Source organism: Sphaeramia orbicularis, chromosome 13 (assembly GCF_902148855.1).
Source record: "Sphaeramia orbicularis chromosome 13, fSphaOr1.1, whole genome shotgun sequence".
Lineage (NCBI taxonomy): Eukaryota > Metazoa > Chordata > Actinopteri > Kurtiformes > Apogonidae > Sphaeramia > Sphaeramia orbicularis.
This window is the reverse complement of record NC_043969.1, coordinates 28,609,994-28,629,756: the sequence shown is the minus strand read 5'-3', so window position 1 is coordinate 28,629,756 and position 19,763 is coordinate 28,609,994. Positions and strand designations below refer to the sequence as shown.

The 19,763-nt window shown below is 39.5% G+C and overlaps 1 protein-coding gene across 1 annotated transcript in view; it reads left to right on the top strand.

Moving 5' to 3' along the window:
• Positions 1–18,548, top strand: part of LOC115432197 (protein jagged-1b) — a 48,050-nt gene extending 29,502 nt beyond the window's left edge. Inside the window, exons 4-14 of the mRNA XM_030153070.1 lie at positions 2,778–3,026; positions 5,182–5,242; positions 6,136–6,266; positions 7,225–7,344; positions 7,500–7,613; positions 10,672–10,785; positions 14,366–14,479; positions 14,758–14,804; positions 15,795–15,966; positions 16,999–17,149; positions 17,239–18,548. Of these exons, the coding sequence (XP_030008930.1) occupies positions 2,778–3,026; positions 5,182–5,242; positions 6,136–6,266; positions 7,225–7,344; positions 7,500–7,613; positions 10,672–10,785; positions 14,366–14,479; positions 14,758–14,804; positions 15,795–15,887 (1,043 nt within the window). The 3' untranslated portion in view covers positions 15,888–15,966; positions 16,999–17,149; positions 17,239–18,548. The remainder of the gene's footprint in view (positions 1–2,777; positions 3,027–5,181; positions 5,243–6,135; positions 6,267–7,224; positions 7,345–7,499; positions 7,614–10,671; positions 10,786–14,365; positions 14,480–14,757; positions 14,805–15,794; positions 15,967–16,998; positions 17,150–17,238) is intronic.
• Positions 18,549–19,763: the final 1,215 nt, after the last annotated feature.

Sequence of the window (19,763 nt, the reverse complement as noted above, 5' to 3'; positions counted from 1 at the left end):
TCTACTAGTGGTCATAACCTCAAAACCCCCTTTGAGTGCAGCAAAATTCAACAATTCTCAAAAAAGCAGCAACAGTTTCTCTATTTTTTCCTTTTGGTCACATATTTATGAGGTTATTTTGAGTGCAGATTAGCTGCTTTGTGTTTCCACTATATTGACACAACACTTAAAGCCACAAAATTGCCACCACTGCTGGAAGGAAAGTGGAATTCAATATTAGAAACATTATAATCTAAAGCAGCTTGTCTATAAAATTCAACCCACATGTTTAGACTCTTTTTTTTATCCAGTTTAGAAAAACTCATACAGATGCCTGCACATGAAATAAAAGTCACAACAAAAGTAATACTATCCTGAGATTTATGTACAAGAGAGACACACACACCAGGCTGCTGATCTATTGGTTTCAAAAGGTTTATTGATTTGTTGGTTCATATAATGGAAAGTCAAAAGGAGGTATTTTCTCCTGCAGTGTTTTCTCAGCCACTGTCAAGGACAAACACTTCACAGCTAATACCAGACGGTGGGAGATGGTCACTCGAGGCCAGAGACATTTAAGTGTGTTGGCTACCCACAGATACAATCCCATATTGTGTCTGCTTTTCAGTGAAGTGTGATTTCCAGTGCAGCCCCAGGATGTTGGCTTCTGAATGTTGCTGCTGTTTTTGCGCCTTGATATTGAAGTTTCTCCATCTCAGACTGGCTTTTCTCTCTTACTTCTTCTTGTGCCATCTCATCTAATCACATTAGAGGGTAAATCAGATTCTGTTATACACCTTCCCTGCTGCGTCAGTTGATGATGTGGTTTGCTGTTCTTCTGTTCTGGCAGAGAAATGGTGATGATGAAATTAGCTCTTTGACTTACCAGAGTCATAAAGTAATGAAAAGCCGACAATGCACTGTAGTAGACTGATGAATGTTTGGAAAAGCTCTGATGTGACATTGTGACAGCAAACGGAGGTTGGTGGAGGAACGGAGCGACGGCTGAGCTAACAGGGCACTCAGCTCCGTTCCCCTTCCCCTCCTCACCATATTTTCTTAAACATACAAAACACACATCAGCTAATATGTGCCTCTGTTTTCATTCTTTTGTGTCAAACGACAGTGATCTCATCTCTCCATCAGGTGGTTTGTTATGTGTGAGCGCTAATAGCTGCCTCCCTTCCTCTTTGGCTCTGTTTGCCTCTCTCTGTTACACACACTCACACACTACACACTACACTCTACACCGCTGACTTACTTCCAACAAGGCTTCCTTTTCTGCATTACTATCTCATAATCTTTCCTATTATCCCCGCTGCCATCTCTTAAATACACACATACATGCACTGAAACACACAAATATAGACACACACATGTTCTCATTGCTTTGTGTGAGTTAATACCCTGTCAGGGGGGATTATTTACTGAGTTGGGGATGATAGCGCCTCTGGGAAATCCCCTCTGGGGGTCAGGAGCAGTGGCCACTAGCCCAGCACGGCCCTGGGCCTCGTCTGGCCCCTGTGGTGCTTTTACTGCCCTCTCTCCGCTCTGCAGACCACAACCCCTTGTGTTTTGGTGATATAGATGAGCTTTGTCTCCACTGCTATTCAACCAGAGCAGTGTTTACTGTGACCACATTATCTTTAATATAAAAAAAAATATATATATATTGACAATAACACCATCCTAAATACATGGTTTTGACTATTTTCTTCTTGTTTTTTGTTTATGTAGATGTGAGAAGCTAAGAGAACAACATAAAAGATACTCTACCTGGTCAAAAAAAGTTCAACATTTTGATTTATTGATGTTGATGTTTGATTTGTTTGATTTTTGATTTGTTAAGTCTTATTTAGCTTTAAGCTTTATTTATAGCACACGTTCACCATGTTTTTTTTTTTCTATAAGCTTCTGCGAATGTCAAAATGTATTTTTGGACACAACTTTTCTGAACCTTTATCTGACCAACTAAAGCAAACCCAGATCATAACACTAGGGTATAACACTGGGTAATCGCTTCATCCACCTGTCTTCTCACCCTGATGCACCCATCACTCTGAAACAGGATCCATCTGGACTCATCAGACCTCATGACCTAGTTCCTTTGAACAGTCCAATCTATTTGCTCTCTATCAAACTGATGGTTGTTTAAGAAATGACAAACTACTTGTTGCATCAGTTAAAGTTAAAAAATGTGTCGCACCTGAAACATATTCATCACTGCAGTGATTATCCAGTGGAAGGCTCTCATCTCTTATCTCTTTGCTCTTTGTTAAATTCAGGTGGTGAGGTGTTTTTTTTGTGTGTGTGTTTTTGGCTGGGTTGCTTATGCATGGAAATACTAATAACCACACTTAAATATTACATATGGTTTCAACACAAGACAGCTATGCTAACTTTGTAATAATTTTGTGATGCTTTACAATTAAATTTATGAAGGGTCATAAATCTTTGATAATGTGTTGATATTTCCAAACAATAGATGCAGGTAGAGCTTTCCATTGACAGTCTTGGGGCTGTTATTGAAAATGTGATGCATATGATAAACGCTAAATGCCAGAAAGGAACAAAAACAATTCAAAATGAGGACATTTGACTTTTATGTCACTTCAGATGTCTGATATTTAGTAAGTCATATACAAATATGTAACCAAAGTGTGTGGTCTGCACATTTTCCACACACAAAATGAACTTTTTAAATGATCTGAGTTAATGAATCATGTTGTCTAATATAAAAAAATAACACACATTTTGTGTTTGTTTCTTCCTTTGTTCCATTGTGGACCTTCTCTCAGGTCAGCTGATCGAGCGCGTCCTCCTCTCCTCTATGCTGAACCCTGGTGAACAGTGGCAAGTTTACCGTCACCACGGACGGATTCTTAGTCTGGAGTATCGACTGCGCTTTCGCTGCGACTCAAACTACTACGGACCATTCTGCAACAAGTTCTGCAGAGCCCGGGACGACTTCTTTGGCCACTTCAACTGTGACCCCAGCGGCTCCAAAGTCTGCATGGATGGCTGGACTGGACCAGAATGCAAAGAAGGTCAGAGTTCATGAAAATCTTTTCATTTTAAGAAAACAACCTCTAATTCATGTGAGCTTTATTGTTCATCTTGTTTTTCTTTGTCACTCTGAAATCTAAGTAATGCTGAAGAGCTGACACCTCATAACAGTTTATTAAAGCTACAACTCTGGAAAAATTATTAAGAAACTGCACCATATTTCCAGACCTGAACTCTATGAAAACCTCTGGACAATGGATGACCGAAAGCTCAACAAACATGTAGCCAAGATGCTTATATTTTGCTCCAGGAGTGGCATAAAATATCCAACAATGTGAAAGACATGAAATCATTTTCAACTATTCAACTGATATCTGAAGTCCCCCCAAGTTAAATTTTAGCAGTGTAATGAATACAAAGCTGTTTTCTTGGTATTATTTGAGGTATGAAAGTTCCTTTTTGTTATTATGACCAGTTTTGATGTTATCCAAACAAATGTTGTACATGACAATATTTTCACTGGAGTTTGGTATAAACTAGCAGTTTCCACAATAAACAAAAACTGTTAAATTTACACTAACAAGTACATATAAATCCTAAAACCAGTGGTTTCTTGATTATTTCCAGAAACGCAGGCCTATGTTGAGACTCCTTGAAAAGGTTCAGCAGTGTTTAGGTCTACTGTTAGTACAGTGTTTAGTACAACTGTACTGAAACAGGACAGTTTTATCGTAATATTAAACACATCATCCCTGGTACACCAATTGTTTCAATATTTTCATGATATTCTTTATGACATAAAATGGCAGTTTACTGGACTTTAAATAAAGTATATTGTGGGAAGTTGGATGTCCCCAAAAACTACTTTTTAACCCATAAAGAAAAAGTGTGACTTTTCTGGCAGATCCCAAATGAGTTTTTCTCTTTATTTAACCTTTCTTAAGTGATTTATCATGATTTATTGTAATATTATCCTCTGTATTTGCAAATTTTCCTGTGAAAATCAAGTATTTTCTTATATTTAATTTACTGATCATGTAGATGTTCATAAAAGGTCAGATTAAAGTTGAGGGTTATTATATCCGAAACAAAGAAAACTGAAAAAAAAAAACTCAGACTTTTTCAGCAAAGATATCAATAACTGAACATAAAACGAATGTGTCCATCCACTGTCATTGATCAAACTCCATGGGCTTTACTGGTGAATGAAAGTTGTAGAAGATGACAGTGTTTCCATGTTCAATACGGAGCCTCTGAACATCCGAATGGGTCATATCTGATGACCATGAAAAGATGACAAACTGTATTTTACACCAGTTGTTTACATGGATTGATAGGATTAGTGGATCAACAGGTATTAAAGAGTTCAGATCAGTAGATGCTTTTGGTCGACGGTGGATGTTTGGGTCTTTATGGGTTAAGCTCAGTTTTACCTCTAGCTTCCTGAAAGACTTCCCTGTTCTTAACCTCTTATGCACTTTTTATGGTTACTGGGATTCGGGACTTTCCAGACTAACTAGAGTATAAACTCTTGGATGGTATTCCTGTTGTTATCAAAAAGAGATTATTTACAGCCTGACCCATTCCAGTATCAGTAACTAAGCTTCATTAAACTTCACTGGGCAGAGATTCTCCATTAGTCCATGACTCATCAGCTGGATGACCTTGCACTGTGGCCTCGGAGCGCTGCCATCGTGCTGCAATGGTAAAAAAGAACCGAGGAAACCAGAGTGGAAACCATGGGAACCCTGAAGGACATGCATCTCGTTTAAGGACATCCTGCAGCCCTGCCCACTCCGCCCCATCTCACTTCATCTGACTTCCTCCTCAGCAGGTTACTGATTGGACTGTAGACAAGCAGGAAGTCTGAAAAATTAGCCAATGTCCCTCTGTTACCCCCTGCAGGTTACTGACCAGACGAAAGTTCAGGGAGTTTTGCTCTTCAATAACGAATGAATAATTGAGTTTAGATAATTGCAGCATCCTGTTGACTTTGTTGAGGTTTCATCTGGGTGACAGGATGGATGATCTTTTCTACATCATCAGTGTTATCGTGCAGTTTGTTTTGTGTATCCTGTGATATCTGGTGTTGTTTTAAATTGCAGGTTTCCACGCTCAGTAACACCACAGCAAACTGAGCATCACTTATAGTTACTGTTTTCTGGTCTTTAATGGCTGTGTGTGTTGTCTTCACAGCGGTGTGTAAGCAGGGGTGTAACCAGGCCCATGGCTTTTGTACAGAACCTGGAGAATGCAAGTAAGTCACAGAGACGTTTTTAAATATTCATTGTGACATCCTGTTTCATCATGTTCCTGTACTGGTCACATTATAAAAGGTGCAGTGTGAAGCAGGTCTAATCCATTAATGCGGTCACACAAATGGAAATTTAGAAGGAAGCAAGAAACAGTAACATGAAACATCCTGTCATTTCCTAAACATTTTCTCAAGACTTCTTTTATTTTAGTTATTAACAGATGAGCCCCTTTTTTGGGTGATCCTAAAGTCATAAAAATCAAGGCAGAAATGGATGTGTTTGTTATCCTGCCTTGTCATTATTAATGTAAAAAAAATACATTTCATGTATAAAACTGCTGAAGCTAAACCTAGCCTGAGAAATGATGCCATTAATGAAGTGCGTGGATTTTTCCACAATAGTTGTAACAGAAACAGAACAAATGCAAGTAATAAAACATTAATATATTATAAATCTGGGATATTAAAACTGAGGCAGCACTTAATGAAAAGGGTAGAAATCATATACTGAACTAATGTTTAGTAAATGCATGACTCATGATGATTTAATGAATTAATGCAAGATGTGTTGCTCAACATGAACTAATGATTAAGTGACTGTGGTTTTATGTGATTATGTCACAATTACTTGATCATTGATTAGGGAATGTTAGTTACTTCACAGTAAATAAATCATCTCAAGTCATGCATTAGTTACTATGTATAAATATATGATTTACACCCTTATTATGAAGTGTTATTAAAATGGAGCTGACTCACTGACTGAACAAGGTCAAACAGCTTCCATTTGCAGTTGTGTAAATATGCACACATCAACACATTTGCATAGTCTGTAATGGAGCTAAATACGTTGCACGGCATTTGTTTTCCAACGTCTCTGCTCTTGTTGTCTCCAGGTGTCATTACGGCTGGATGGGGGCTCTGTGTGATAAGTGTTTGACGTTTCCTGGCTGCATGTACGGGAGCTGCACCGAGCCTTGGCAGTGTGTGTGTGACGTCAACTGGGGCGGACTCCTCTGTGACAAAGGTCAGACATATGGGCTCTTATTCTCATTGTTATGTGCTATACCTACAGCTCAGTTAAACAAAACCTGCGAGACACACTGATTATTATGAGTATATAACAAAAATCTCACTACAGCAATAAAAATGGAATATTTTTTATTGATAGTTAAAATTAATAATTCAGTGGGCAAAAGCACTTTAAAACTAACTTTTATGATCTCTGAAAATTTACCACAGTTAATCTTAAGGAATATATGGCAGTGCTCATAAAGATAACATTTTTGCAGTGGACTGTGCTGGCATAATAATCTTAGATCAGTTAGAAGGGGGACCGTTGTGTGCATGCAGTCTGTTAGTTTGTGAGGTGTGGTTGTTCAAACACCATCTCAGGCATGGCATACTGATCTGTGCGAGATAAGATGCATCTCCCTCAGGCCTTCTTTAAGTTTTCCCACCACACCATAAAAAAGTTCCTTCACATTATCCCAGCATGGGATCCCCCACCTCCTGCTTCTGTCCCAGTGTGGGAGCTGGGATCGGGGAGACAAACCAGTGCCCATGGGACAGATTATTGTGCAGAGGAAAGGCGATAGCCTTGGGTAAGGTGAATGTGAGCAGGGCTGGGCTGGTTGCTCTCAGCTAGGTGGGGTCCTGAGCTGCTTCTGTGCGTTCAGAAAGGCTCTGTAAAAAGCTGTGGTGAGACAAAGAGACTGTGGGCACAGAGGAGATCATTAGAGGAAGCAAAGCCTTAATCAGCCGTAACACTGGAGAAAACAGACCCTGCGGCTACTGGCCTGCATAGTCAGCACACAGACACAACCTGGATACACTTTGCCCTCTGCACAGTGTGTGTCTGTGTGTGAGTGTGCTGTCCTGAAACAGACAAAATCAGACTAAACTGATCCGACATTCATCTGAATCATCTTTGTCCTATTTTATCTGATGCAAATAATAAAATCAAAGTTCTTTCTGTGTGTCAGATCTCAACTATTGTGGTACCCATCAGCCCTGTAAGAACGGAGGGACCTGCACCAACACAGAGCCAAACGAGTACCAGTGTGAGTGTCAGGAAGGTTTCAAGGGACGCAACTGTGAAAATGGTGAGTTTGGCTGCTGGGACACAAGAATGCCCCCCTTTATTTGACTACCGTACAGTGACAGTGTATAACATATAATGAAAGTTATATTCACACTCATTCTCCCCTTTGTCTCCCTTATCTCCACCTCCTCTGTCTCTTTCCTCTCTTCTCATCAGTCGAACATGCTTGTTTGTCATCCCCGTGTATGAATGGAGCGACATGTGTGGAGGACCCAACGGGCTTCAGCTGCACCTGCACTGACAACTGGACTGGACTCACCTGTGCAGAACGTGAGAGTTATTGCTACTGGTACCAAAAGTGTGGCGATAATTCTGGAATATACAAGAGTAATCTGCTGCACACATGGTTAGGATGAGGGGTCTGATCCCTGTGAAATTGTCTGTGATTGGTTGTTATTGGATCAAAGCCAGTAAGTGAGTCCAATCAATTGGCCAGAGGAAGCTAAATTAACCCAAACACAAACAGTATCAACAGCAATCAGTGATCTGTCTCGCCCTCTGTCTGCCCCTGTGTGTGTGTGTGCATTCATTAATGCGTGTATTTGCATGCCATGGAGAGCTACAGACTAAGATGGAGCATCTCTGATCTACTCTATTGATTTAACAAAGACAGATGGCTCAGGTCATTAGATTTGTACTTATAGACAGCAGTGAGTGAAGGGTTAACTGTCTTGTGTTTGATGCTGTGGTTGTCTTAGGCATAGCCTTATATCATGAGCACATGTGCAGTAAAATCCAGTTTCTTTGTGATTTTTTTTTTTTTTTAATTTTCTTGGTCTTTACAAGAAATTAAGGCTGTTGCTAAATATGAAACATGATACAGACTTGTATTAAGAAAGACACATTATTTTTGGTGCTGGTGTGTGAGCCTGAACGCTTTTTCTGATGTTATGCAATGCTACACTGTGTCTAGTTTGACAATGATAACATTCCAGATTCAGCTGCTTGTAAAAGACCATGTCTGGCCCGAGATGTGTGGACATCTATTTAGTTTATTCTGACTTTGCATTGCACCGCAGAGGAGCCACTATGCCTCTGATATTCATTTCTAGATTACCACTTTGATCATATTTTGCATTGTAGAGGACACACTGGCGACTTGGTGTTTACTGTAATATACTGCCAACTGCTCCCACACTTTCCACACAATTACACTCAGTTGGTTTACAGTGATTACAGTTGTTGTTGGTGCAGTAATCTGATGTTTTAGCTCTATAAAGTCCTGTTTTCTTCTTTCTTTTGTCTCTAGTACCTTGATGATTATCAGAGCTCTGAATTCCAACCTTTAGGCTTTTAGATTTTTATGGAAATTGTTTTTTTTTTTTTTTAAATCATTCCCCAAGATGCATGGATTATTTGATATGTTTTGGAAACTTTGGGATTATCATCCATCAACAGCTGTTATTATGTAAAATTAGATTCTCTAATCAGGGTAAAGATCTAAGAGTCTTGGTTGCCAAATTCCTGCCAAATATTCTTGTTTCTTGGCCATCTAGCCCATAAGCATCTGCTTTTTGATGTTGTGAGTGACTTTAGACAAATGGCAAGACAACAGTGCACAGAGATGAAAAGTCATTATATAGATTTGATTTGATTTGAAATCTTTATTTCAAACATGTAGACAGTGAAATCAAAACAAAACCAGCCAACAAAACCACCAAACAACCTACACAATGTTACTATGGACCACAGTAAAGTGGATCCGGACTGAAAGACTGTCCATACTCAACTGCTGTTCATATGGAACCCTTCTCCACCAACCAAACCCAACCAACAAAAGAGCCACATGCTATTTCATTGCAATAATTTAATTCAGTGCCTGACTCCAGATGAAACTTTAAATAGTAGCTGCAGCATATTCAAGAGGTTAATATGCTGTAAAAAAATATGGGCAAGCATGTTCAGTTACAAAAAAATAAAGCACAAATACATAAGGGAGCATTTTAATCAACCTTACTGATCTGCAAATATAGCAAGATTTTCTACTTTCCTGGTTTAAAACGTGGACAACTGGCTGCATAGTTAACACGTGAGCCATGGCAGCAGTCTGTTTTACACTCAGTCATGTGGTCAGTCTCTGTATAAATCTATTGTGTACTGGAGGCTCAAGCTCCTGTGCAGTGTTTATATGAATATCTGCAGGTGAGATTGGATCACTCAGGTTATGCTCTGTTAGAGCTGTGTGTGTAAATAAAAAGCGTTCCACATCCTCTGCTTTCACCTCGGATAAACAGCTCTGCAGGTCCATCACTGGCATGTAACACCCCAACCAGAGGCATTTTATTCACACAGAGAGAGAACAAAAGGAAGACAAACAGAGGAATAAAAAGCAGTTTATATTTGCTCTGGCTGGAATTACTCTGTTATTTGTTTGTCGTTTGATTAACAGTCAGAGGCGGGCAGTCTATCTCTGTCTCTGTATATGTTGTGAAGGTTCTCCAGGGAATACACAGTGAGAAGATTGTCAGGCTTGCAGGGAATGACAACCATAACCACAACACAGCTCTGCTTGCAGGCTAGATTTATATATAACCGATATTAATTAAAGGGTCCTTTGTTTGTTATGAATTCTCTGTATAGTTTTGGAAGACGTGCTGCCAGCTCGGCTAGATTATTATTATGCAGGGTTGGAGCTGGAGTAAGGGTCAGGAGGATGGAAATGGTTGTTCTGCAAAGGTTAGGTAAATGAAAAAAGGTTATGAGAGAGACAGAGAGCTCTGAAGTGAAAGATGTACACCACAGAGTTATGCATGGGAAAAGTTAGGATGCTACAACCACACAAATATGCCATGCGTATTTGGAAGATATGCATGGTTAACCCCTAAACGAAGGGTTTCCTTCTATTTGTGACTATCTACTGGAGCTTCCTTTCTGCACGTTCTTCACAGAGATACCCTTCATTTCTTTATCTGCTTTTAATGCCTCTTCAGGAAAGTGGAACCAGGCATGGCAGCTCAATTTTTCTATTTCTGTTTTATCCCCTGTTCCTCTCTTCACTCCCATCATTTCCCCCCTTATTCAAATGTACACCCCCCCCCCCACACACACACACACACACACACTTTGGGAAAAGGTTTAAGGTGTCAGAATTCTCTGTGCAGCAGATGATTGTATTTATCACTGTTTGCACAGGAACCAGAGCAGCAGAAAAATGAATGAAAACACACGCTGCCAAAGCATCCGCATACCAATGCTACAGTTCACATCACACACACACACACACGTCCACACGTTGACACACTGACACACACATGCACAGTCTTTAATATTCATACACATTCCTATTACACAGCTCAGTAGTTCATGTGCCCCCTGTCTCTCTCCACAGCGGTGAGGCAGTGTGATCGGAGTCCGTGTGGGCGTGGTGCAACATGTGAGGAGGCTCCTGGAGGATACCTCTGCCTCTGTCCGCCTGGATGGACCGGCAGAACGTGCCAGCTCGGTCAGTGGGTCATTATAGCAGCAAAAGGTTCACTGGCTTTGAATAATCATTCAACATGTAGCTCATAATCAGTATTTAATATTCAAAGTCAAAGACAGGCTTTATAGGAAGAACATTTCAGAATTTTGACAAAGCATTAGGTACATAATAACATTAACACTATACTGAGCACATATGGGTGTGGTTACATGTAAGGCCAAAAAAAATACACCCTGTCTGCTCCTGCAAGTATTTTTACATTTTGCAGGGCCTAAATTGTACTGTGGCAGTATCTTTAACTGTGAAAGAACAGAGGATAGACTGGCTTGGTCAGTATCAGTATTAATTGTTTCTCATCACTACACCACAAATTTATGCAAACTATTTAAGTAATTGTGTATTTACATAGTATTTAAGCTATATTAAGAAGAAGAAAGAAAGGGGGAACATGGATAATAGCAGATCCCGGTCCTTAAATATTTACAAGTTTACCCACATTTCAAAAAATTTTTAACTGTAGGCATTTCTCAAATCTCCATATGTATGAATTCAGGAAACTGCCCTAAGCAAGACATTATAGAGTTGGTGCAACAGCCAAGAGTATTTGCAGAAAGCCTTTTTTCCCAAATGCACTGACTTTGTTAAACTCATAAACATTACTTTTCATTGGTACATGGAGTCTGTTTGTACTGTGGGTTGTGTTTTACATTATTATATTTTTTGTGTCAAATGCATGAAGCTTACACATTGGTACCTTGACATGTCATCAGCTGTTTGCTTTCCACTCAGTATGACCGGCATAATTTATATGTAGAGGTATTTTATAAATTATAAGATGAACCACACAAAAATACTATAGATAATGTCGAGTTCAACTTGAGTGCTTCTCTGCTGCACATATTGTAATAATAATTGCTTTTCACCTTTATGGTTTTTTGCAGATGCCTTTTAATGGGCAATTCTGATATATTCATCTTCAAAGTAATCCACTGAAAGGATCAAACACTGATTCTCAAATAAAAAAATATATATTTAAGCTGCAAACAATCAAAATATAATTTCCTGTTGAATTTGAAATTCAACATTCAGAAATATCTGCTTTTAAAGCAAGCATTTACTAAGCAGAAAAAGCCAACAGCATATTAATTTTCCCATTAACTCATCCCAAATCAGTATTCTCTAAATGCAGCATCACGTCTCTGTGGGCTGCATTCGCTCATATTGACGAGTGTTCTCCCAGAGGGAAGGTGTGTACAGCAGAGGGAATATCGTATGTATCAAGTATCTCACACACATACTGTATATACAGAGGCTTGGGGTTATGAAGTAAGAACTGAGACATATTTCAGGATGACAGCCTCTCCTGCTCCTCTGTGTTATAGTGATATGTCACTCTGACATTTGGTAATCCCCCACAGTTCCACATCACAAGCCAGTAGCTCACAGTATAACACACACATACACAGTGTTCAAACACATGTGATAAAAGTGTTTATAGTCTGAGCCGATTGGCAGAGCATCCGTAGAGGCCCAAATGGTGAAAGGCAATTATACTTTCTATCAGTTTCTCATTTTATTAGTTGACTTCTGGCCCCACTTTTCCTCCCATTTCCAGCAGATTCCTCAGGCTGTTCCCACAGATAACACCCTAACTCACACACTCATATACACACCAGTGGTACTATACTGTAAAGGGCCCCTCACTGATGGACGCAGGCTTAGATTACCTGTAAATGACTGACTACTTCCTCTTTATTCATTTACAGTTTCTCTCTAAACCTTCTCATCTTGCCAGAGCTAGGCCCTCAGGGGTTCCTGGCTTCCTGAATGACAGAGGCAGAAACATTCACACATAAACTTAATAAGAAGCAGTACTAAAAACAAACAAGATCTAAGACGATGCTACAAGGCATGACTTTGGATGTACTGTGCATGTGTAAACAAAATATTGAGCAGAGAAATCCTTGTTTCTACTGGCTTCTGCCCAGTAATTCTCTACTTCACAGTTTAATTCAAACATCCACTTCAAAATGTAATTTAACTTTGGTTTAACTTGTGGCTAAAGATGTTCAGGCTCAGTGGGAGCAGTGAGAAAAATACAGGATTAGACTGTTTTATGGGATGTGGGTGTCTTAGACAGAGGCATGGCTGAGTAATTTAATTAACATAGTCATAATGGCAAGGTTTGGCTTGAATATATTCTGTCAAAATTAGTCTTTAAATTTTTAGAATCTGTGTTTAAGCCTCCAACAGTCCTGATTATGACAGCTATATAGACAACCTGTGTTCACATGTTTCCCCCTTCCCTTCAGAACATGTATGTTAGTCATTAGAAATAGACCGTTACTGTCCCGTGACTTCAAAATGAAGAGCATGAGGAGCAGAAATTCTTTCCAAGGGGCTTAATAAAGTCCTACTTAACTTCAAACCATGCTTGGTTCCCAGCACTTTACTTGATCTGGGTTTAAACACATGTTGCTTATGATAGGCTACCTAGACTAGTCTGGCTCAAAGGATGTACTCAGTGGGAATAAACCTGCCCCTTGCTATGTGACAACACTAAAACCTCCGAGCCGCAACCACACACTAAAAATGGCATTGACATAGTAACACAAACAAAATGTGGTGTTTTCTTTTGCAGAGAGTTATTTTATCACCACAGCTCACTTTCCTATGCGCAGACGTTCAACCAAAAACAACTTCTCCCCTGTACAACTTTCCAAAGACAATGTTACTGCATCCTGCACTTAACAATAAAGATATATTCACAAGCAACGACCACAACCTCAAATAAGCTTTTATTTACCTCTGCTAAAGATTCCAGGCTCAGTTGATCTTTTGTTCCCTAAAAGAGGATGATGGAGAGAACAGGGAGGGTGGGGCACGGAAATAACAACAAACCCTAACAGGTGTGTGGGGCAGGTGGGCATTTATCGGTATGTGACAGGAAGTGTTTGAGGTGTGGTCCTGTTTCTGAAATTTAGGTAAAATCATCTCCAACAAATTTGCCAAACAATCCTAAGACCTTTTAATATTATTCCAAAATGACAGTCAGACCTCTTGCTAGTGGTTTAACAGTGCTATAGAAGTGTTGGGGATAGGTCTGACTATTCCAGACTAACCTAAACCTATGCTGCGTCTGTCTATAAAACATCAAAAATCAGATTATAAAAAACACTAGTCACTTCAATATTGGCAGACAAGTACTCAGGATGTCTGGTCTTCAATTAAAAAACATGACTCTTGTTGTTTTTCACATTAATTTCAGTAACTAATGCCGCTTTATCTCATCAACTAAACTATTGATGTAAACAAAAGTGCTTTCAGAGGTGATTTTATCTTTCACTTGTTGATTTAAATGCAATGTGTCCCCTTATTGAGCGAGTGTTCTATTCAGATCTGACTGTATTCAAAGGCCTTGTTTTCACATTGATTCACTCTCTGAGTGAGGTGTCAATGAACACTATTGTCCATTGAATGGAGAAAAGATCATTCTAATAAACTGCTCTAAATGGTTTGAAAGATATAGTAACATGAAAGAGGTCAAACTCAAAATAAGTGGTGGTTTCTTCTTTCAATTTCTGTCCTTATTCTCTTTTAGACACCAACGAATGTGAACGGAATATATGTGTCCACGCCCGGTCTTGCCGAAACCTGATCGGTGGATACCTGTGTGACTGTATTCCTGGATGGACAGGACCGAACTGTGACATCAGTGAGTAGGAAAGGAAAGGAAAGGAAAGTGTTAAAACTGTAGTTCTCCTTCTACAGGATATCAGTGAAATTCACTAAATCACACATGTGTGCGGTGCTGTTTTTAATCATTATCTCCTGCCAATTTGTTACAGGGACAGTGTAACATGCAGTCAGTTCTCATGATCTCATGACTCATGATCAGTATATCCCCATTAGTCCTTACTATCAATGTGTTTTTTCCTTGGCATAAACATATCTCTGAAAGACATAACAATGTATGATTTGTTTGCGTTCTAGGGAACAGCAGCTGTCATGATTTGTGTCTGAACGGTGGACGCTGTGAGGTGAGAGTCCTGGTTGTACTCGTTCTGTGTCTAATTTGCCTGTCATCTGTGCATATCAGTCACAGTGTTGACATGTCTGGTTCCTCTCACGCTCTTTTACATCATTCATATTATTCCTTTATCAGCTAAGGAAAATGTAAAATAATTTAAAAACAAAGGTTTAAATGAAACTATAATTCAGCCTAGGTATTTCAGGTCTTTTTAAGAACTAAAACCTGAATTATTTACAGTGTAGAGAGTCTGACCTTTCCACTTCTGCCTCATTGGACCTTATTTTTGGAAAATAATGCATTACAGTCAATTGCAAAAAATAATATTTTTTTTATCATGTTTAATTTGTACCATCATTTCAACATATGATGTTTTTAAATTTAAAAGATAAAGTTACAAGTGAAAAAAATCAGTCAATATCAAGTTCATAGTAAAATTACTGATCTATCAGACTTTGAAAATGCATAAACAGAAAAACTACACACCTGAAACTTATGGAGGTGATGTCATCTTAACTGTGTCTCTCCATGATCTGTTCATAGTAATTGAAGATGTCTCTACTTCACAAGAATGTAGTGATTTTCACCCTTATAAACGTTTTTCACCTTGCTCTCAATTGATTAAGGTAAAAATTGATGTGTATCACATGCAACAAAAACACAGTTTATTAGCTGTTTAGCACAAAACTATATGTTTCTTTACCATCTTTGCCACAACTTCTTGGCGTGTAAAATTTTCTTTTAATAACACCATATCTATAAATGGTGGCACAACTCAAACTACATCAAAAAATTATTTGTCTCTTACCATGGAATACCATTCAGGTCCCATGGGCCCTACAGAAGGGCTGGACTTAAGCTGTTCTCAAACACTGAATGTTTTTTCACAATAAGTCAGACCTGTTTCACCACTTCATATCATCATCGCTCTCCATATTTATGTGTTTTTACAAAATCAATCTACATATTATTTCACACCTCTTGTTAGCTATTCCATGAGGATCAGATGTCGGGTCCCGATGTTGGTGTCCCCTGGATTCACATGGAAAGACTGCAAGAGGCCCTAGTCCTTGTGACAGTGCCCCCTGTCTGAATGTGGAAAATGTGTAGAGAAGGACCGAAGAACTGCAACCTGCAACTGTCCCTCCGGACATTCAGGAGCCTTTTGTGAGGTGAGAATCCTTTTATTAATAGACTTAGACTTACTTTATTGATCCACACAATGGGGAAATTACTTTGTTACAGTAACAGCACAAGAGTCAAGTCAAGCATAGACAGTTATTATTTGTTTGTTTGAAAGTAGAACTTCTAGCTGTTGATTTAAAATTCTTCCAATACGGAAAAGACTAATTCAATTACGTATCAATTAATGACATAAAATAAACTAGAAGCACTCGGAGAGCGCAGACCTCCGCCAAGGCTGATCAGTGGCCCCCCCGTGGGCCCCCCCACCCCCGATCACCACCAAAATTTAATCATTTCTTCCTTATCCCATTTCCAACAAACCCTGAAAATTTCATCAAAATCTGTCCATAACTTTTTGAGTTATGTTGCACACTAACGGACAGACAAACAAACAGACAGACAGACAGACAAACAAACCCTGGCAAAAACATAACCTCCTTGGCGGAGGTAATAAGTATGACAAGTAAAAGGAACTGTATGTATGTGTGTGTGTGTGTGTGTATGTGTGTGTGTGTGTGTGTGTGTGTATATATATATATATATTTCAAAACACATTAAAAGACAGCAAAAGAGGGATGTTATTTGCTTCCACCATTTAGAATGTTAGTTAACTATTTTGGACATGTAATAAAGAAAGAGAACAGACCATAGTGTATTAATAATGTATTCATACAAAAAGCACAAGTACAAATAAGGTACAATAAAATCCTGTACGTGGAAATGGAGGTTTGACAAATACTGACATTTCGACTTAAATCCATATGTGTGAAAAATGTCCGTGTTACATCAGTAATAATTTACCAGCATAATATTCAATATTCACTCTAACTGAACTCAAACTAAAAGATTATCTGTTCTTAATATTACAGTATTTTATTCATTAGTTTTTTTGTTGTTTTTGAATATTATTCATTTTTTTCAAATGTGTGCAAAATGAATGTATGATTATACTACCTTTCTTACAGCCTTTCTAAACTCTCTAAACTGTGTGATGGTTTTGTTTTTTTCCTTCATTTCAGATTGTTTTAGACCCATGTAATCCCAACCCCTGCCAGCAGGGGGTGTCCTGTCACAGCTCAGAGGGCAGGTATATGTGTGTCTGTCCTGAGGGTTACTATGGAAATGAATGTATGAGCCTTAAAAATCCCTGCATTGGCCACCACTGTCCAGGTAAGAGAATTAATGTGTGTGTGTGTGTCTGGAGAAATCCCAACTCATCACGGTGTCTAACTCTGTATGTCTGACCTCCATGTCTGCAGGTGCAATGTCAGACTCCACACATGGAGGCGTCAGTTTCTACATGGTGCTGGTTGGCATCTTAGCGTTAGTGACAGTCTGCGGCTGTGCAGCCTGCGCCTTCATCCTCTCTCACCTCCATCGAAAGAGGAAAAAGCAGCAGGCTGTTCCACAGGAAGAGAGCATCAACAACCAGAGGGAGTTTGTCAACCTCATCAGAAATGTAGACCGTCCTGTGCCTCTCTTGCCCCCCAGTGTACCACTAACGCACACACCAGCTCCTGCCCCAGTGTCGCGCTGCTACGAGGAGATTGAACTAACCCTACCGCCTTCCCCAGCCCCTTCACATCCCTCCCCGGCACTAAAGCCGGCCCATGCCCCCAAACTGGACATTTCAAACCGAGAGAGGGAGAAGCTGAACCGCTTTCACCACACAGACAACCAGGAACTGGAGGTCTGACCCTTGAACTCTGAACTCTCAGCCAATGTTACCAGGTTCTGGTGTGGCGTCACTATTGCAGTAATGAAAACAGGGTGTCCTGTGAACCTTTTGTGCTAAGATGGCATACACCTGAGGAGCGGAGGCTGCTAAGAGTAATGTCAAAGTCTGCGTCTTCACTGCGTTGTCATTTTGAGAAATAGACGGCATATGATGCTCGATTGTAAGACATTAATTAATCTGGAGACTCAAAGTCATGCCGTGGAGTGCCTGAAATACTGACAAGGGACAAACTGAGTCGCAGAGGATCAGATGCAGCCTTGCTACTTGTTTACCAGCCCATGATGCCATGTGATTGGTGTTTAGACCTCCATTTCTATTTCAGGCTGAACTCCAACAGAGAGAATAATGAATGAATTCTTATTTAACACTCAGTCTGTTGCCATGTCCATATGTGATTGTATGTGACTGTGTGTGGAAATGAAAAAGAGAGAATGTATATTATGAGTATATGTGGTGAAAAAAGGAAGGACAAAAGCATTTTCTGAACTGAACATGATTCTCCTCTAAGTAAAAAAAATATATAAATACTGGTCAAAAGAGAGTGGATACTCCTGATGGAAAGGCTTTTATGCCTTTTGAAAACTGATTTAAAACTATACACTGTTGCCTGTCTTGTCTCTGTAATACTACAGTTGTCAAAGATGTATGATTTTTTTTTATACCTGTGTGTAAATAGCTTTTTTGTACATAAATATATTGTACATATTGATGCCCCCTTTTGTACCATGGTTTGGTCTGAGAAATCACTGTATTACTGTTTGTCTCATCTCACTTTCCATTTGGGAGCAACCAGCACATGTGGATTGTAATAAAAGGCATTTAACGGCTGTATTTTTGCCTGTATAGACAGTAATTTTCTGTAACAATTAAGAACTTCAGTCCTTGAAGGAGTATGAAAATGTTTCTCACCCTTTCTGCATGCACATTTGTCAGGCACATAGGTTGAGGATGATATGACAAGCTTCTCATTTCACATTATCAGAGGCCCAGGAGAGTATTTTTCATGATGGAGCACATGGATCACTAGGTTAGTGGGTCAAAGTATGAACAAAATTCCCCCCTGCCCTTTTCTGTCTCTGACACAACTTCAAAAACAATGATGCTAACCGTGCCAGGAAAAAATGGAAAGCCACTTGACTGACCCCAGTCTTTCCGACTTGGTTTTGAGAAACTTAACTGTTGTTGGAAAGTTGGGGAAACTTACAAGATGTATGTCGTTGGCTTTTGAGGAAAATTGCTGCCACACACCTCCATTTATCCGGCAGTGCACTGTACAGTTCACTGAAAAAACAGCACCGCATGAAAGGAAGAGGTCTGTGTGTCAGGGTAAATGGATGTGACAAATGTGACCTTTGCCCTCGGCAAACAGCGGCAGACTGGAAATGAACACAGGCTTCCTGTCACCACCCTGCTCAGGAGGAAATGTAGGAAATAGACCATCCACACGCACATGTACGTACACATTACTGGATGTAGAGAATCCTCTTTACACCTGCTGTGTGCCCCAGGATGTCAGACCTCAGCCACAGGATTAGAAAGTTTATATTCAGATGAGAAGTGGATGCTCTTCAGTCAGAGTAGCCTTGAGTTCCAGGCATACATAACTCCAGATGGGTGACAAATGAAAGGAAAAACTGAAAAGTGTCTGTAAGGTGATGGCTTCACTGTCTAGAGCCACTTCAGTGGGACATAGTATTGATTCAAGAAATCTGTGAGCTTGAGTGAAGAGATGAAAATAAAACTAATAAAAGACATAACCTCATGGTGCTTAGAATCCTGTGTAAAATGTCAATCCAAAAGCTCCCATGGGTGTTCACTTATGTTGAGAACTGTGACTGTAAAGGCCATAGAATATGATTCACTTAATTTTCTTTCTTGTTAAATCATTCAGTGAACCCACGTGCCCAAAGTTGGAGGACACCCATTAGGTTTTTCCTTTAATTTGTGACCAGTTTGCATATTGAGGGATTAGAGAGGGAGTCATTTACTGTGTACGTGTTTTATATTTAATGTGTTGCCCTGGTATCATAAAGCAAAAACAAAAAC